This window comes from Calidris pugnax, unplaced genomic scaffold (genome assembly GCF_001431845.1).
Source record: "Calidris pugnax isolate Ruff unplaced genomic scaffold, ASM143184v1 scaffold407, whole genome shotgun sequence".
NCBI classification, from domain to species: Eukaryota; Metazoa; Chordata; class Aves; order Charadriiformes; family Scolopacidae; genus Calidris; species Calidris pugnax.
This window is the reverse complement of record NW_015091179.1, coordinates 1,393,564-1,413,974: the sequence shown is the minus strand read 5'-3', so window position 1 is coordinate 1,413,974 and position 20,411 is coordinate 1,393,564. Positions and strand designations below refer to the sequence as shown.

Below are 20,411 nucleotides of genomic sequence, written 5' to 3'. Positions count from 1 at the left end.
TTCTCTTAAAAAATACATGCTATCTCCTGTAAAGTATGAGTGTATTCTCATCTGCTTTTTATCTTCCTCCTCCACCTTTCAGAAAACCCATAGTTCCTCAGAAGGAACCATCTCCACTACTGGAAAAGAAGATTCAGCAGCTAGAAGCAAAATTTGCTGAGTTGGAAGGAGGTGATGAAGATATGGAAGAGATGGGAGAAGAGGAAGGCGATATGACTGAAACACCCTCTATGCCTCAGCTTCAGACCCCGTTAGCTAGTGATTTGGATATAATGCCTTATACTCCACCACAGGTAAGGATCTTCCTTGAGAAACCTTTAAGCCTTTATATTCTGCATTCTTTCAGCAACCAAAGAAACAGTAAAATTTTATCACATACACGAAAGAGATTTACACTTCAGTTGACAAGTCAATGGAATAAATTACACGGAACAGTTTTGGCATATCCAATATGATATCCAGGTGATAATATTTAAGTCCATTAAAATATTTTTAAAGGAAATCATTTAGTTGAGGAAAATGTTTTAGGGTACAGTTTTTTGTGACATGTTAATGTTATTTCTAATCAGTAGGTTTTCTATGATGCTTGTTCAGAAATATCAAGTCCTTGTATTAAACATAAAGTTGGGATATAGGTGTTCAATTGTAATTCTCAATTTACCTACCACACATTTTTAAACTTTTCCTTGAATTCCAAACAAATCTAGCATTTTGGGTGTTATAGTTTTGCTACAGTTTTAGAAAACACTGTGCATCATCCTGAAAGGGGAAAAAAAATATCTCTTTTTTAGTATTGAGTTACCATTTTTACTTGGAAATAAGAAGTTGTTAAAAAAGTTAGAAGAACTGGATCTCCTGGAAGCTTTAGTGTTAATTTACTGATAAATGGATAGGAGGTAAATAAGAAATCTTGTGGTGTTGTACGCTGCTTGACTGCAGAATGAGTTGCTGCTGCTTAAATGGGGAACTTTGGAGCCCCTTCCCTCTCTGGCTGGGTTTCTTACCCAAGCCCTCATTATTCATGTGACTGAGTATTGAAGGAGGGTGAGGAACTGCTTTAATTGGAAATTAACCAAACCAAAAAAGTTTGTTTGCAACTGGATTAAACCCTTTATCTGTCTCATCACCTTGCCACATTCAAGCTAATGCCAGCATTAAAGAGGCAATGGGAATGACCTGCTGGGAACAGGAGGGAGTTCCAGACACTTTTGTAACTGGCGATACGGATTTCTGCTGCATTACATTGGCTGTAAAGTGAAAACCTCTTTGGTAGTTGGAGAAATTACGTGACTCCTGGATAGGAATAGCTGTCTTTGTATGTCATGAAAAAGATTTGATGACATTGAAAGCTTTAGCTTGGTTCGATTGTGATTTTTGCCATGTGGGCAAACCACCAAATGCATTTTCCTGTGCAAGGTTGTCTCGCTGCTCTTGTTTTAACATGCTGAATTTCATAAGCAGCATGAAAACTCCTGCAGCGTATAAGGAATAGAAAGCATGTTACCAGCATTAACAAACTAATGTAACACTTTAGAAAGGGAAAGGTAACTTTTTATAAATCAATATATTACCATTGTTAAGCATGGCAGCTTCCAAAAGCAGTTTAAAGAGGGATCATTGGACATTAAAGATGTCTTCTCAATCTGCCGTCTGCAGCATTTGCTGTCTTTTGATCTCTGTTGCTTTTTGTCTTTCTACATAGCTGTGTTTTGCTTAGATTCACTGGAGCAGTTTTATTTAAATACTAATATAGAATATGTCTTTAAAAAGCCAGATTGATAGTTGCATTATTTTTTTTTTAATTGTTTGTAATGGGACAGCAGAGCTTTCAGGATAACAGGTGAGAAGTCAGGCTCAAGGGATATATACCTTTAGACAGATGTGAACTCAAGTCTAGAACTTGAACTTAAAAAAAAACCAAAACAACCAACCAAAAACAAATAAGGAAACCTGAAGAGGATCAATAACAATGTACGCTGAGAAGTGAATAATGATACACAAGTGCCCTGGCAGATTCCTCACTGCTGATTTGGAAAGAAAAGGCATGTTGTTTCTGAGCTGGCATTCAGAGCACAATTTAACTCTGGAGAGATAACTAACATATAGCACAGAAATAAACTTTCTTCTTCAGATAATCTCTTCTATTTATGTCCCCAGTGAAAAGTGTCCTTTTAAGCAGAGCTCCTAGGTAAAAGGCATGTGTTTGCTTCATGTTCTCTTAAATGTATAGAATTTTATTTATGAAGTATTAAACTCCAGAACTTTTAAAGTATTTTTTCTCTTCATAACAGAGAAGCTCTTAGTATACCTAAGGGTAAAAGGGGTCAAGGCAAGTGAATACATGGTATTGTGGGGCTCCACAAGCAGGTGGATGATAATCTCCTGCTGCAGTTTGTTGTGAGTCAAGCAGAACCTAAAAAAGAAAAAGATGTGGAACTTTTTGCTTTATCCATATGGCTGAGAAAAGGCGTAAAAGGGAGTCCTGGTTTATTTCTTCTCTTAACACATCTAATATGTGCAGTTATCTGACTCAAATGGAAAAGATTCTGTTCATCTAAAAATGTTTGTATCAGACATGTGAAAGAACGGAAAATACGAGAGTCAAATTCAGAATTCTTACAGTTTCTCAAAGTCCTGTTTGCCCTTCCAGACTGGTGGGTAGGCTTTTACATTAGATTACTGTTACTGAAACTGTTGCAAGCACTCTAAAGGCAAAACCAGCTGTTAAACTTGCATGTATTTAAGTGCAGATGCATAAGAGGGCAAATATGTCATTAGATTTTCCTGTTTCTGAATTGAGAACTCTCCATCTGCCAGCGTGGGCTTGCTTGCGAAGCCAGAATGAGTTGTGTGTGCCCTGTGTGTCATCCCAGAACCCGCGTGGAGTTTTCTTCCCCTCTTCCATCTTAGAGGCAAAGCTAGAAGACTTCCTCCCAAAAATACAAGTGTTGTCTTTAGGTTCATAATGAAAAGATTAAGGGTGGGTTGCCATTTGAAAATAATTACAGGGAAATTTGGAATAATGTACAAGTCTGCCTCAGATTATCTAGTACCTGGCTTAACTTGATGAGCAAGACTTATTAAGCATCTTGGTATCACAGAAGCTTTGTTGGTGAATTATAGTCTTTGTGACCATATGGGCGAATTATGGTCTCTGACAAATACTGGTGGAAGGAGCCTTCAAAAAGGGGGTTCTAGCTGTTGTTGTGAGAATAGGTTAAATTTTTTGATGTCTAGACATCAAGGAGCTCTCAACAGGAGCATCCATAGTAGGAAAACAAAGGAGCAGAATTTTTTTTACCCATCAACATCCAGAATGTGATGTCAACCAGTTGTGCAGGTAAACAGTGGTCTGCAAAACTGGGCTTTGGGTTTTTCAGGGAGAAATGACTACTTACATAATGAGAGGTGAACACTAGAGAGAAAGGGAAGTCTGGCAGGCAAAAATGAGAGGACATAGGGGTGAGAAGAGTGGGAGATAGAGCCAGGGAGCATAGGGATTGAAAAGGCCCAGGAGGAAATGGGGAAGCATCTCCCTAAAATGTGCAGTGGCAAATAAAATGTTTTACTCAACTTGTGTTGGCAATATTTCTGAACAGCATAACGCATGAATTCTGTGACATAACACAATTACTTTTATTCTCTTCTGAAATTCCAAATTGTCACTTATTTGCCAGTCAGCCTTTCTTAGTCCTGTCATTTGCTTTGGAGTGATTTTAGCTAGTAGTAAGCATTCTGTCTAACTGAGAATTTTTTGGAGCCGCAGTTGCAAAGGTGACATTATGTTGGAAGGATTGAAAAGAATCAGAACATTATGATTTCTTTCTTAATTTTTTTTTTTTTTGCTTGTGTACTTTTCATAAGTGTGTGTGTATGCTCTTGTCATGCATCAGTAGATGCCGTCTCTCTTCAGGGGCTGTAAGGTTGGATGCTCCTTATGCAAATGTGTTCAAGAGAAATGCAGGAATATTTTTTATTCCTGTTTCTTACAGCTTTGAATGTTGTATGTCAAATAGTTTCTCTTTTGTACACTTGTGGTCATAACTGCTTTTTCTCACAGTCCACTCCCAAGTCTGTTAAGGGCAGCACCAAGAAGGAGGGCTCAAAGAGGAAGATCAACATGAGTGGGTACATCTTGTTTAGCAGCGAGATGAGAGCTGTGATTAAAGCTCAGCACCCAGACTACTCCTTTGGAGAGCTCAGCAGGCTCGTAGGAACTGAATGGAGAAACTTGGAAGCAACAAAGAAAGCAGAATATGAAGGTAAATAAAAACTAAGATGCTAAACTCTTCTCTGCTTTTTTTTCTTTCTCAACGCATCACTACTGTTATTCAGATGACAGGTTTAATAAAAGAAGATATTTATGTTTGTGTTCTGGACGTACCTTAAAGAGAAGTTCATATTGAGAGATGACTGAAGAGGAGCAAAGAGCATGTTTAAGTTATATAGTGCACAACTGATAATTTAAATGTCTTTGCCACAAATAACCAAACGAACAAAGACCAAGAAAATAGGGACAAATTAGAAGTAAAGGGGCATGAAGTCCCTGGGCTGGAAGTCAGTTGGAAAAATGGATTGTGGAACTTAAAGGAGGACTTGGGGGAATGTTGGACAAGAAGCTTTTCAGAGCTGTAGTGACAGGTAAGAAGGCCTACAGTGGGAAAAAGTTAGATTCCTAAAAAGCTTTGATAGAACAAAATCAAGTATACAGAATCTGTTATGATACTGTAAATAGTATTGTTCAGTCTCAGTATTAATCAACCGTTGTAACTGATTTTGTTAAGGGATTTCATATCCTGAAGTAAGCCTAGTAGTATTTCATAGGCATGAGATACTTTAGACCTTTCTCTCTCTCTTTCTTTCTTTCTTTCTTTCCTACTGGTACTGGTCATTGTGTTTCAACTTTGATTAAAATAAAATACAATTGATACTTAACAGCAGCCCCTTACCCAAGCCAAATACATTGGCTTAACATCCGTAGTTACTACTCTAGTTAATAATGTGTCAACACGTCCAATATAAAACCTATTTTTTTAAACAACTGTTGCAATTTTATTGGAAGAAAATGCTGCTTTGGATAGGAAACTTTCAAAACCTGAGAAAGTTATTGCCCAATTAAGTTATAACTTTGCTTTTTTAAAAATGAGATTTGATATGTTTTCTGCATACCCATAACATAAAGGCCGCTTTGATATTCAAAGTAGAAGTTTGCATGCTGTCACTTTCCACTCTCTGCTGTCTCAGTCCTTTCCAAATTTGCAGTAGTACCTCTTTGCAATTTTGGAGAATAATACAGCACCCCTCGGCTGTGTGCTTTGCAAATGCTGTGAAGAGAAATGGTAATGCTCTTTCCTTGGGGAAGTACTGTGGCCTTACTTTTTTCCTGTTGTAGTTTCCTTTTACACCCTCCTAGGTTTGTGTGGTGTCTTTTCATTGTCAGGTCCCTCCTTACAGCCTAATTCTTAACTGGTAGGATGGTGAGCATGTCATTGCTTCCTACCTTAGAACAGCTTGATGTCATGCACCCTGCAGGAAGGCACAGCTGTAGCCTGCTGGTAGCAGCAGTGTCTGTCCATGGTGTTAATGATTGCCTAAGTGCTTCCATTTTAATCCTCTTTCTCATTTAAAATTTTCCAAAGCTTTTGTGTTTTGGGCTGCAGTTTCTCTGGCTTGTTATCTGCCCAGAATTAGACTTAACTTTTTTGTTTTTGAGGGGATGGGATGGGGTTACAAAGCGTCCATGTGTTTGCTCACCGTGCATGAAATGAGAGAAACTCCTCTCCTTCCACTGTGACGAGTCAAAATTCACATGCTCTCTAGTGTGGACGTGCACCAGTGGCCAGGGAACAGGCATGGTTTGACACCTTAGTGCAAAAGTGCCTTTCCGTGTTCTGGTGAAAAGTAGTTTGCATTTTAGATCCATTTTGACCCATTGAAAATTTCAGTTGATATATGTGCAGGGTAATAGTTGGGGTTTTTTTAGCAATAGTTGAGCAAAGATCAGACTGCATTGGAAATGCCTGCATGGCTAACTGTACTGTGGAAACTCCTCAAAAGAAAATAAAATAACACACGTGAGTGAGGTAAAGGTCTGTTTTAAGGAAGAGCTCTGTTCAAAGTAGAATGTCTCTTTCCTGTCTCTTGAGATGTTTGGAAATGTTGTTTGAATGATCTCAAGTCCTGGCCTTAATGATTTGGGTTTAGCATTGAGAGTATTAAGGTGAATGCTCAAGGCTGAACTTCTAGACACCTGCTACAATTCCCTTTGGCAGTGTTGTTCCATCTGTTAGTTCCATGGCAGTCAAAGCACGGATAGAGACTAGGAAAAACTCAAATACTGTCCTGCATCACGTCCTTCTTCAAAGCTCAGCACTCTGAAGTCTGATAAAACTGATTGCTTAACAGTAATTTCTGGTTCATCGGTGCTTCTCCAGAACTTTCGCTTTTGTCTGATCTTTTTGGTTTTTTAGCTGGCCAAAAGTAGGTGAGAGTCAGAACATCTGCTTCATCTTTTCCACAAATGCTTGCTCTGTGCTGAAGAGGATTATCTAATTTTTCTACTTCAGGATCTGCCTTGACATGTCTTGTGTATTTTGTGCTCAATCACGTATGAATTGCCTGTAGTAAAGTCAAGAGTTTCTTTGTGTCATCTCTTCCTGAAATGACAGAAGTGAAAAGGAGGGGAATGCCTTTGGAAATGAAACTGGTCTTTCAGTGAATGCAAGTAGCGTTAGAAGCTGCAGAAATAGGTTCTACAGAAAGTTCATTATAGACATTTGAAGTCATATATTAGGGAAAATTAGTAACTTTGGCAGGATGCGTAACTTAATCTCCTTGATGAACAACTTCTTAGCCTTTGTTTGACAGAGGACCTTGATTGCTGTTATAGTGGCAGTTTTCATCTTTTACCAACTGCAAGAGAACTTCTAGCCCTGCATTCATTGTTATTAAAATCTGCTGGAGATGTATGCTGCATTCATTTATTCTTTGTTGTTCCTCATTGCGTCAGTCAGATATAACGTTCAGAGTAAACAAATCAGCAACTTGCATGCCCCCAGAGCACCTTGAGTGGGCATTCAGTATATCTCCCTTTTTTGTTTGCTTGGGTTTGGTTGTTTGTTTTTTTTTTCCTTTCTTCTTGCCATGACCCTTTGCCCTTCCCTTAATATAAAATTGTCCTCTGGTCAGATTCCCCTGCAGTAGATCTTTTGTTCTTGCAGTCACAGTGAGAAACTTGATTGAGATAATGACCAGATTCATCGTACAAAGGACACACATGACCTCCAGTGAGCAGCACAATGTGAGTTAGACAAAAAAAAAAAAAAAAAAAAGAAGAAATAATAGCTCAAAGGGGACCAAAATGGGGGAAATGACAGAAAGAGGCAGAGAAAAATATTTTTGGTTCATCAAACTGCTGCTTGTTATGTTCCAAACACTAAGGACCTCTCTACACTAGGGAAACTTTGCGAATGCTTCCCAACTTTGCTACCACTTTTCAGCTGCATCAGTAGAAAAATATATGAGGAGCCCAAGAATAAACAGGCCACCGGCTGGCACTGCTGGCTGCTATTTGCATCTTACTTTGGGGCACGTCTTATAGACGAGGTGCTTAAAAATTCCTGCAGCAGCTGGCAGTGGGTCTGTGGTGGAGCTGCCAGCCTTGGCTGTGACTGGTTTAGCTGAGCCAGCGGTGTCAAAAGAGGGAACGTTTTGCCATGTTTTCCTAGTGCGGACTGAGCCTAGTGCTGGACTGCTGCTTCATGTTGGTAACACTGGTGTTATTATCAAATTTGTTCTTTGACTTTTAAAATTTTTTTATTTTATTATTTTTTATTTATTTATTTAATTTTTTAGAAAAAGATAAAAACTTTGTGGAATATTTTTCATGAAAGGTTCTCTAAAAGTCTTAGCTGCAGCCACATGAAATCAAATCATATGCTGTATAAAAAGATTCATCTGTTCTACTTTATATTTGACTAAACTATGCCAGTGTTTGACTAGTCCTTTTTAATGAACAGATAATATTTTGAAATTCTGGGTTACAAAACAGAACTGAAAATCTAAAATACTTTTACAGAGCGGGCAGCTAAAGTTGCTGAGCAGCAGGAGAGAGAGCGAGCAGCACAGCAGCAGAATTCCTCCCCCCGGGCAGGCACTCCTGTCGGGGCTCTTATGGGGGTGGTGCCGCCACCAACACCAATGGGAATGCTCAATCAGCAGTTGACACCCGTTGCAGGTAAAAAGTAGGAGCTATGACCATTTTTTCCTCATCCACTATATCAACCCCCTTCATAACTCTGAACACTCTCTTGGGTCACTTTGTTCTTACGGAAGAAAAAGTTCAACCTCTTCAGTCTTTTCTTCATAATGAGTATACGTAACCGCAGCAGTAGCCTGATAGTCCCACGTTACTTGCTCCAGCAGTGAGTAGCCTGTTGAAAATGCAGGGAAAAAGGGTCCTCCTTGTGCAGTGGTCCTGTTCTGTTTGTGTGCAGTCATGTTTATTCTCTCTACTTTGCCGAGTTCATGTTTAGCCCTGCTACGGCAGGAGGGGAGCAAGGTGCATGCAATGTCAGTGGAAGTGGTAAAGTAGGCAAATTATTATTTTGGTTTTTTATTGTCAGGAAGGTGAGAGGCAAACAGAATCCAAACCAGATTTTAAATCCAAAAAAAAGCTTTACAGAATTGCTGATTAGACACTGGTACTCAGAGCAGACTAGGATCTAGAGCCATTGCAGGAACAAATACGAGATGCCAATGTTGCTGGTTATATCAGGTGATTTTCAGAATCTAACTGAGTTTTGAGAACTCTTCCACGAGGTCCCTGTTGGTGGGTGTTGTGCTCGTTACCAGTCATAATGGATGACTTGAGTTCATAGGGGGTATGCTAGGAGAAAGTATCTTCAGGATCAGATCTGAAGACAGGGTGGTTCACTGGAGATTCTTGTATGGGAATCAGCCATACATTGGTGAGAAAACGAATTAGGTATGACCTGATAGGTTATTTTTCTTCCCCCATTTTAAATTAAAATAATTAGATTATTTCAGTCAAGATCGAAATAGTTACAAGTAGGTAAAAATGAGTATTTGGAGGTTTTTGTTTTGAGTTTTGGGGATTTTTTTTTAACTTTCCCTGAAGGCATTCCAATTACTCCATTTATTCTTTTGTCATTTTTCTTTTTCTTTCCCGTCTCTCAGGCTGTGGCCATATTTAATGCTGACAGCCTGAAGCATTTTTCATCACGGTCTCTAGATCCCTTTTCAGTAAATAGGCTGCATGGATGTTTAAACTGAAGGCACATTCCTTATTTGGTTCATGGTTTCCAGATTACAAAGCATTTGTTTACACTGAGTTGCATTTTTATTTTTTAAATGTTTTTTTTTCACTTTCTTCTTCGTAATTTTCCTCTGAACTGTTTGCAGTTGGTGTGTGTTTGTGTGTGTGTGTGTATACACCTATCTGTGCATATTTTAAGAAAAAAAAAGAGTTCTCCAGTGCTGATCTTTTTTGTGAGTAACCTACTTCAATCTAGAATATGTAGAAGCATCGTCATCCTTTGTGGTTGTGTTTTCTTGGTTTGGTTCTTGGTTTTTTTGGCATTGAGTCACTTTTCCAATTTTTTGGAGGTAGGTGTTGATGGGCAGTAATACTTATTTCTACACTTCCTTAAAACTTTTTCAAAACGATGCATTCTGCAAACAGCACACACTAACTTACTTCCTGTGGCGGCAGCCTCAAAAGCAAACTTTTAAGACCATCATCTTATTCAAGCAGTTAGGCATTCAAGTCTCTTCGCTTTGGCAAATACTTCCTTAAAGTAGATAATCAAGTGGATCTTTTTAAACTCTTTCTATTTTTGTGGCCCATTTTAAAAACAAAGTCTTTCATCTTTTAGTTTCCACAAGTCTTACTTAGAAGTATCTTACTCCGTTGAGACCTCTTTCACATCCTCCTCCATCATTTGATTACTTTTTTCTAGTTCAGAGAATTTCTCCATCACAGAAGTTCATAGAACTTCTTTATGGCCCACAGGTCCAAGAAATCTGGATGCCTTCTGAGATGCATTTCTCTTAGTATGCAGCGCTCTAGTTTCTTGTAAATTTAGGCATTACAAAAGTTTATTTCATCATAGATTGCTATAGTAAAAAAAAAGGAAGAACAAGTAATTTGAAAGACCTCATAAATCACAGCTGTGGGAGCTGGAAATAGTTTCCCCATATTTCCTAGTTTAAAATCAAAGTAGTAACTCATAAATGGGGTATTAAAGTGGCTGCTCTAATAACCTTGTGATGAGCTACAAGAACTGATTTCTCATGGAGATTTGATTAATCCAGCCAGTTGTTGAGTGAGTATTTCATCAGGAAATGTAAAAGTGAGCTTTCATGATTGATAAACACAGGGTTTTTTCATTGGAGGTTTTTGTTTTGTTTGTTTTAAAGCTTCAGAAGTATATGTAACTGCATTGACAATGTGAATGGAGCTCGGGGTGCACTGAAAGTACAGGCTAAAAAGTACAGTGAAAGCTCTTTATTCTAGGGATGCTTTTGATGTTTTTCTTCTTTTACTTTTTCCATTAGAAATATGGATTTTGCTATGCTAATAAAGAGGTACAGGTGAGTTTCCAGATATTCAAAATAGGTACCTAGGTAACTAGTAAGAGTTGATCTAGGAGTCCTGTGGAAAATGAAGGCTAGGGGGAGATCAGTTCTTCATTTTCTTGTTATTTGCTCCATGTAAAACTTTCGGAATTTCAGGTTTCTCAGCTTCGTAACTCTTCCTGAGGAAGTGACAAACTTAGCTTGTGTTTTGGAGCTGCTCGATTTGTTTCGATCCTGGGCTCATGACAGCTGTGTTTTCAGTCAGAGGTGGTGTGAGTTTTCAGTCAGTCTTAATCCAGAAATCCCTGTTCTGAAAGTTTCTTTTATGAGTTACTGGGAGTGTGGCAAAGACTCAGTAGGTGGTTTCTTGGAACAGACTATAGAATCCCCAGCAATTTTGCATTTCTGAACTTGCTTCATCTCTCTAGACTTGCTTCTGTCCTCTGTCATCTTTTCATTGTCTTTCCAACAGCTTTCCTTGGTTACCTGACAACATTTAAATTAAAAAGCCTAGAAAAGAGGTGAGGGACAAGCACATTCTGTTCCAGGACCTAATAGATGTAGTGCAGTTAGATTGTGTAGCTTCACCTCATGGATAGCAACAAACCTGAGCCAAAACCAGAGTGAGCTCTAAGTTGTCCCCCCCTCACATGCAGAAAACTGAAGTTATGAGCAGCAGCACAATACCATCTTTGCTATATCATTGATTTTCCTATAAAGACACCGTGAAAAACATTGTTAGTGAAATTCTGTAAGGGACTGCAGGTTCTCCTCGTTAAGTCCTTTTACTTCAGTCTATTGCCATGAGTTTAAGTCACTGCAGCTGAGCACATCCAGTGCTGTCAGGTTTAAAATTTGAGTTACTTCCATAGTTTATACTGGAGATGGTTTAATAAAAATCACCCTTGTCACTGCCATTAGTTTTAAGTATTTGACTGTTCCAGGCTTTTGTATGTTAATTTTGCATTTGCACTGCAGAAAAATGTATGGGTTTTATTTTTGCTCCAGTTGGGTTTGGTCTCCAGGGCAGCCCACAGAGCAGGGCTGTGTGTGGAGCTGGTGCAGTTAGTGTTGTGTTGGGAATCGGTATGCAGATGGCAGAGCTTTAAGCTGTATTAAAATTGCTTGCGATAGTAACATTTAATTGTGGCTGAATTTATTCCTTGTGTTAACATATCTGAATATTCAGCATTTATTGCCCCATGAGAAACGTACAAATACACTAAGTACTAATTCATCAGAAGTATAGTGTTCCATATTTATAACTTTTTATTTTTAATTTTCGTTCATTTTTGCAAGATACTAATAGTAGTATCGTCTTGCTGTACTAAAGGTTGTTTTTGTTTTCCTTTTGTTTTGTTTTGTTTTGGTTTTTTTTTTTTGTGGATAGTGCATGTCTTACTGTGTAGATCATATTGCATGTTATTGATGCATGTTTGAAATTTGTTGTGTCCTTCAAGGCATGATAAGTGGCTATCCACCGGTGCTGCCACCTTTGCAGGGCCCAGTTGATGGCATTGTTAGCATGGGCAGCATGCAGCCACTTCACCCAGGGGTGCCCCCACCCCACCAACTTCCGCCAGGTATGCCAGGCATCCCAGGCATCCCACCACCCGGTAAGAACGTCATCCTCATTCGCTCCTTATTTCATTTTCATGTACTTGCCGTTTAACCAGTTGTTACAGAAATGATCCGCAGCTTCTTTTGGTCATAGCTTTTGTTTCTCAACGTCGCAGGTTTGTTCAGCTGCAGCTCACACAATGCACTGCTGAATGGATAAGGTAGATGCAAAGTGTTGGCAGAACAGCATGTCCAGTAAACCAGCAGGGAAAGGTTACTGGAGAAATGTGACGCTGCTCCAGCCAAAAGACCTGACAATTGGGCTGGAGTTTATCAGAGGTCTGATAAGCTGAAATCAGCTTACTGGTACCCTTATGTCATTTGAACAGCATCCTTCCACTCCTTTTCTTATTTAAAGTGGGTTTGTAAATGAAATTTATTGCTCTTATTCCTTACCAAACTCTTTTTTGGTATGTTAATGTTTATCAGTCAGACTGCGCTTAAATCAGCCTGGTCACATAAGACCCCTTGGCCATTGGGGTGCTGACATCTGTTATTAAAAAAAGTGTTCAGATTAAATCTTGTTGACAGAACAGTAACTGGAAGCATTTAGGGGTAAAATGAACTCAGTATACTATTGTGGCCAAATTTTGAACTGATTTTTTGAGAGCATATCTACTACACACCTGCTATATTTTTGCCACACTTGATGAAAAGTGAGGCTGAATGAAACATAACATTTTTCCCAGTGTTAATGCCGTTAGCGTGTCCCCATTACGGGGAAAAATGTTCATCTGGCGTCTGATCCTGCTTTCTGCTGATTCTTTCCATTTTTACCTCTGATAACTCATGTGCCTGTTTAAAAGATGTGCATCCCATATGCTCAGCAGTTAAACAAGCTGTGGACAAAAGTGGTCTCGTTTGCCTGCCCCTGCCCCACTTGCAACTGCGTGTTTATCAGAAGCTCTGTTAAGACTTCGTGTATCTGTATGTAAATTGTTTTAAGTTTAATTTTTTTTTTTGTTTGCTTGTTGTTGTGCGTGTTTATCAGAAGCTCTGTTAAGACTTTATGTATCTGTATGTAAATTGTTTTAGGTTTAATTTTTTTTTGTTTGCTTGTTGTTTTTTTTTTTTTTTTTTTAAAAATCCATCAGTATTAGGTGTGCAGCTTGCAGCTTCGCTGGTGTGTAAGATTGACCCTAATGTCACGTAGTGGGAGTAGGAAAAGAGCTTTGTGTTTGTGAGCTGTGTCCCACTTGCCCAGGCACTGACATTGAGCACACATCAGCCAGTGCAGGTGCTGGGGAGGTGAATCCAGGACAACACATTTCTTTCTAAGAGTTTTTCCTACCACAGAAGTGAGCTGTTTGGATAGTGTTGACAACTGAGAGGATATGGATTAGGGAAAAAATAGTGCCTGGGAGTGGAGGATCACAGTTGGGCAGGGTGGGCGAAGGGTGAAGCCGTGCTCCGATGCTGGAAAGGTGAGGGTGCCCTCCTCCAGACCTCTTTGCTTTCTACCAACAAAAAGCCATGCCATATTCCACAACTTGTATTATCAACGTTTTTCCCAGCTTCTGACTTGCTGTTAGTACAGATACATTTAAAATGGAGGCTGTGATCAAATGGAAAATGCATTCGAAGTATGCTTTAGTGTGCAAAATGCAGTGGCACATCTTTTGATCACCGATACAGAAATCTGCATGCAAATTAAACCCTCAGGAAGAACATAGTTAGCTGGCAGCTTTTCCAATGAATGAATATGAGAAGTGGCATAAACAGAAAGAAAAGCAGCATAACTCTCATTTTTTTCAGACCGAAGCATCTGTATGTAAACTATCAGGAACTGCATGACTCTCATTTAGATTTGTAAATTTTTGTATGTAAAACTGACACGGGTGTTTTCTGCTGCACTTTGTGCAATAGGAAAAAGCCTCAATGTGTTTGAGGGAAAGCTAACGGGTTTTTGTTCTTTTTTAAATTTATTTCAAATGTTCATCAGTCCCATATATAAGACTATTTAAGCTTAACCTGCAAGTTGTGTTTTATATTAGTGAGATTTAACAGAATTTTTGCAATGGCTTGGGTTTCCTCCTGCTGTGAAAGTATTTTATAAAACTGAACACAAGGAAATGTTAAATGTTGTTAAAAGAAATCAGCATTTCCTTTCTTAAAGGATTCTGGGAAGATCCTGTCAAGCCAAAGGTGTATATTATTAAAAAAAATAAAAATCAGTCAGATGATCACTAAGTAATGTGGAAAAAACCTGAAAACCAAAATTATTCACTTTGCATTTCTTTAATTAAATTGGTTCAACAGGCCACATATCAATGTTCAGTAGTTGTCATGTTGGCTTTTTTTTTATTTCATTCAGAAACTTCTAAAGTGTTTTTTTACTGGGGGAAAGGGGGATATTTGAATGTTGTACATCTGCTTAAAATAATGTGAGCAATGGTAGCAAAGTATAAATTCTTACTATAGAAGACCAAAGAGGTGTTTGTCACTGCTCTGAAATAAGACTAATTATTTTATATTTTGGAATATAGGTGTTATAGGCCAAAATGTGTCCCCCATGGTAGGCACTCCAGCACCCGGAGCAAGTCCTTTTGGACAGCAGGTGAGTCATTTTTGCATTATTTATAAGGCTCTAAGACTCTGAATTAGTATTTAAATTAGCATTTAAACAACATCTGAGTTAAGACATGTAGGGCTGCACATAGCCTTCCCAGGGAGAACATAAACCAAGTGTACACCGATGTATTCAAAAACAGTTAATATTTAGAATCAGCTAATATCTTACACTCAGAATACAGCATTTCTTGGTTGAATTATTATGAGACTAATTACGTTCTGCCCAGTGGGATAACTTCTACAGACAGTGTTTTGTTTTGTTTTGTTTTCCTTCTACTAAACAAAGATGAGTTATTTCAACACAGTGTTAAAGTGCTGATAATTTAGGTTTTGCATGCTTGGGTGATGCAGGGAGGATGCTGTCCACTTTCTCAGCTGTTGATGAGTGTTTGCTCACGTATTTCACAAACTGACAAAGCAGATGTTCATTGGCAGTTCAGAATTTGTGAGTTTGGGTAACAGTGATGATCAGATGTTCCTTTCCAGTGATTAATTCAGCACATTTCCAGTTTTATTAACTAAATTTTTGCATTGTAAAAAGGAATGTGATTTTGGCTAGAGAGTGTAAAGAAACCCAGAAGTTGAGTGAGAAAGTAGTGAAGTGTGTACGTCATGACACTGAGTTATTCCAGACCACAGGATGTCTGTGCTAAGAGTTCTCAGTACTGCTACTTGATCACAGTGGTGGGAATTCTCTGGGACTGTTTTGGTTTTTGTTTTGTTTGTTTGGGTTTATTTGTGGTTTTTTTGGTGTGTGACTGTGATCTTTGCCTGGCAGCGATTAGCATTTATCCTGTGGAAGTATCCCAGTTCTCCAAGGATCAGGGTCAATTTGGATTAGGTATTTTGGAGGTAAACCCTACACTTCATAGACCACAGGGTTTGTGATCAAATTAGAGAAAACGTGAAATAAAAAGGAGACAAAAGGAGTAACTTAGGGTAATAGGACAGAGGAGAAATGGTGATAGTAATCAGAATATGTATATATAGACTAGAAATATGAGCAGTGTTGTCTGCTAAATATGTATATGTTGGTTTGAACTTCCTCTCTCTGTGCATCTCGGTGACCCCAACAGATAGCCCTGGCTGAAGGGGTTGTCTCCCAGGGAAATTCCCTTGTGCCTTTGCTCATAACCTGTTTTGAAGCTCCATTGTATGAGGATGCACAGATGTGAAGTGGCTTTTCCTGCAATTCCCTCAGCCGTGATCTCTCCATGGCTTTGTCGTTGCAGATCGGAATCCTCGGCCCGCCGGGACAGCAGGCCCCCCCTCCCTATCCCGGCCAGAGCCCCGCCACTCAGCCAGTCATGCAGCAGCCCACCACCCCCATGTTCGTCTCCCCTCCACCAAAGACACAGAGGCTTCTTCATTCTGAAGCCTACCTGAAATATATCGAGGGGCTCAGTGCTGAATCAAATAGTATTAGCAAGTGGGACCAGACCCTCGCAGGTAAGGCTTTTGATACAGAGTTGGGTGTTTCCAGGCAGAACACGCTTTATATCGAGGGGCTCAGTGCTGAATCAAATAGTATTAGCAAGTGGGACCAGACCCTCGCAGGTAAGGCTTTAGATACAGAGTTGGGTGTTTCCAGGCAGAACGCGCTTCTTTGTAACCCTTAATATTTTTTGCTTTTTGTGGAAAATGCTACATAAGTCTGCTGCTTACTCAGTGAAATGTACACACGCAAGTAATTGTTAAAAACAAATCAACAGACCAGAAATACGTATGTTATCAGCAGGCTAATTCCATTGATGTTGTATAAATCTAAGAATCAATTGTATGGGCTTAAATACAGGGATAAAAGTTACTCTGTAGAATTATATTTGCCTTTTTCTAGAAATATTGTGGTGAATATCAAAGCCAGTAGTTAACTGGACCTTTTCTTGACTTCCCAGCACGAAGACGAGATGTCCACTTATCAAAAGAACAAGAGAGCCGACTCCCTTCACACTGGTTGAAAAGCAAAGGGGCTCACACCACAATGGCCGATGCGTTATGGCGACTGCGAGACTTGATGCTACGAGACACCCTGAACATCCGCCAGGCATACAACATAGAAAATGTTTAGTTGCATAATTGCTTCTTTCTTTGATACCGGCATATAAGGAGTTTTGTGGAACAATAGCTGTTTTAGTTACTGGGTGGGGAGAGATAACCGACAATAATTTGTATTGCATTTTACTGTACATTGCAAGACCATTTTTATATAAGGACACTTTTAATAAGCATATTTCACTTTTTGTTATATTAAGTTGACTTTATCAAATACACGGATTTTTGCATATGTTTCCTTTGTTTGAAAGGCGATTTCATAATTGGTTAAGTGTAGTCAAGGATTCATCTTTCTTATACTTTATTGCTGAGAATCTGATGCCATTGTTTTTATATAAAATAAGAAAAAAAAAAAAAGAAAACAAAGTATTTACAGATTGGTACAGTGGAATGTGAAATTAGTCATAGTTTACATCTTAGAAGAATGTGTGTACATGTGTTTGTGTGTGCTAGCCACTTCCAGCAGAAATCTCGCTTGGATGTGAACAGGGAGGATCTCATAAAAGATGCTAAAGGTAAGGTGTGCGTTGAGGTTAGGGAAGAATGACATTTCTGGTCAATACCGAGGCAGCTGAGGGGGTCGCAGCAATCATGGAAGTGCTAAGATGGACGGGACAAGGGTGTCTTGACTGCTAATGTTGTCCAGTCCTGTCCAGTTATTTATTGTGTAGCCAAGGCCATTGCGATGCTAAATCAATAACAGAATACACGTGCTGGCGTGCCCTTAGAAGGTGAGATGTTTCATCTACTATGACCTGCTTTGGGGGTTCTGCGATGTCCTGAAGACCGCGCAGCGGGAAGGGGAAGCTTCATCCCTGAGCAGTGCTGTCTGCAGGTAGGGGAGGCAGGCAGAACTTCAAACCAGTTCAGGTTGTAGAAGGTAAGTTAGAGGAGAAGGAAAGCTGAGCTGTTTTGGTAGTGAAGGTAACCTGATGTTTTTAAATGCACGCATATTCTGTTAATGATTGGGCATTGTAAGACATTTTTGTATGCTTTCTTTAAGTGTATTGATTCACCTTAATGAAAGTTTCGCAACACAAAATCTGAGAGAAATTTGACACTTATATTAACTTTAAAGAAAAATACTGCTGTATGGTATGTGTAAGTTCAGCATACCTAGTATGTTGGAGAAATAGAGTACTTTCATTGCAGCCATCAGAGGGTTTAGGGCTTCTTTTCTTTTTTTTTTTTTTTTTTTTTAGCTAAGTAAGGTAGGTATAGACTCTTCTTGCCAAATTTCAAGGTTGTGACTGCCTTCTACTAAAGACTTACCTGTCCTCATAACTAACCAACCTTTTGGACTGCAAAGTTCTTTTTTTAGAGGTAAATCCTTTCATGTATTTAATTTTAGAAAAAGAATTAATACCTTTTGATTGCATTAAGTAACTGGGAAAGCTGTATAAATTTGAAAAAATTGTTGGCAGGAACATGGTCACTGCAACTCAGTCCAAAAGAACTAATTTACTGATAGACTTCATCTTACTGCTAGGGATGTTCATCATGTGGAAATGCTTTTTAAAGTCTAATAGTACAGAACGTTTTTATTTGAGTACATTTGGCAGAAGGTTAAATATTTTTCTTCAAATACTGGATATCTTGGGTTCTGTTCTGCTGATACAATTGGTGAGGGAAGTGACATGTGCAAGTATAAACTGGTATTTAATTTTACTGGCTAATTCCTCTCCCTCTCTGTTTTAAATCCTCCAGTCATTGCACAGAAAACCATGTAATTACAAATAGGCACTTAAGGACAGTTTAGGTCAGATGTGCAATGGATGTGAAGAAAATGGAGCTAAGCAACGTATAGGGAAACTACAATTTTGAACTATACAAGTAGCACACCTGTGGTACGGAAATTCTTTAGTGGCCTTTGTAAATGACCAAGTTTATTTAATAAAGTAGAAACCGAATAGTCTTAGACCACCCCCATATATACAATATCATCTTAAAATGAGTTTAAATTACCATAGGCTTTGCAATTTTTAGCCACAAAGATGGGACATTGAAGCGAATCAGGCAGCAAATCTTAGTTTTTGAGTATTTGGAACTATCATGGATTGTACTAATACACCACCAGATTCTCCGGCTTCTCAGCATTAACAAAAAATTACACCAAAGAACCTGGGATGGATTTTAGTTAAGTTATTGTTTTATTTATTTTCTTTTGAGGACTGGATGGGACTCCCTTTGGAGCCTGTATAACTCAGATGTTTAATTTATCTGAAGGTCAGTGGTGAGCAGACTGGCAGCACTGGCTCTCTCCTGCCCGAGCAGCTGAAGCCCGACTTCCACTGCTCTTCCCGGCCCAGGAGCAAGAGATTGGAAGTGCAAACAAAACCTGGGTCCTCCCGCAAGGCAGTGCAGAGCACTACCACTAAGCCACTGGGCTGGCCCTAATCAATTATTTTAAGCTTTGTTTATTTATTTCAAAATCATGTCTCTGTATATTGGAGGCATTTCAGTCAATTGCAGTAAAATTTAGGATATAATGGCTACAGTCTAGAATTCAAAACCAGCAAAAGAAACTGTTTTCTGACTCTGGTTTAAAAAAAAAAAAAAAAAAAAGACATGTCTGTCTGTCTTTCTCTTTCTCTCTCTTTGTGGGTGTTTGAACCCCTCGTTTGTTTTCCACAGCCATTCATTGTACTGGCGTAAACAAAACTTTCATATTAAAATAAAAGTATGTATGGGAAATGGTTGGCTTCTGTGAGAGTGGAAAGTAGATTAATCTAGGACCGATATTTTCATAAACCAGTTGGAGACGACTAATAATTATTTGTTCTCTTCTTCAGTCCTTCCCTTCCATGAGAAAATTTACTGTTTGTGTAAAAATTCAAAACGTTGATGTTGGTGACTTTCTTTTTTTTTTTTTCAGCATATGTTTTTGGACCTGGTTAATCCATGCTTGGCTTTTCATTAGATCTTGTACTCCTGAAGGTTAAGCTGCTAACCAGGTTTATAACATGTATGTACCATCACTTTGTTTACCTGAGTCTTTTTAATTTGAATAAAAATAGTTTGCAAAGTGTTTTGGATTAACCAGGTTTGAGTGTCCCATCAAGACTTCGGTTAGGATTTTATTTCAAGTAATTCTGGCTGTTGCTGATGCAGATTTTATCAAGTCCTTGGTACGTGCATGCTTGTGTGTGGGTAAAAAATCCTTTTTATATTGTCCTCTGTATTGCAAGATGTGCCTGGTAGTGAGAACAGTGAGGCTGAAAAATACGGTTGAAAATTGAGCCATAAAGAGCATGGACAGTAAATCTTGAAAAATACACGATGCATCGGGATCAAGCTGAGTGGAGATGATAAGATTCAGTCAGTCCCAGTTGCCCCCACATTAATTGCTTTGAAAATAAACAGCAAGCCTTAATTTCATACTGGAAGCTAACCTGGTTCAGGACTCTCTTTTATATAGCTGTATAATAAAGGAAATTAGAACAGTAATATGGAAAAAAAAGCATCTTTTACACAATAAAATTAAAATCCAGAATAGAAATTTTCTTTAATACCACAGACAGCAAGAAAAATTAAGTGGTATCAAGCTCTTGAGTCCCAAGGTGCCTCTG

At 38.8% G+C, this 20,411-nt stretch overlaps 1 protein-coding gene across 2 annotated transcripts in view; it reads left to right on the top strand.

Annotated features, from left to right (window-relative positions):
• Positions 1-19,882, top strand: part of PBRM1 (polybromo 1) — a 65,406-nt gene extending 45,524 nt beyond the window's left edge. The window contains exons 25-31 of one of the 2 annotated variants that reach the window (XM_014959424.1): positions 83-293; positions 4,061-4,262; positions 8,078-8,236; positions 12,060-12,215; positions 14,706-14,776; positions 16,023-16,239; positions 16,686-19,882. In XM_014959424.1, the coding sequence (XP_014814910.1) occupies positions 83-293; positions 4,061-4,262; positions 8,078-8,236; positions 12,060-12,215; positions 14,706-14,776; positions 16,023-16,239; positions 16,686-16,858 (1,189 nt within the window). In that variant the 3' untranslated portion in view covers positions 16,859-19,882. The remainder of the gene's footprint in view (positions 1-82; positions 294-4,060; positions 4,263-8,077; positions 8,237-12,059; positions 12,216-14,705; positions 14,777-16,022; positions 16,240-16,685) is intronic. The other variant, XM_014959425.1, reaches the window with a different exon arrangement.
• Positions 19,883-20,411: the final 529 nt, after the last annotated feature.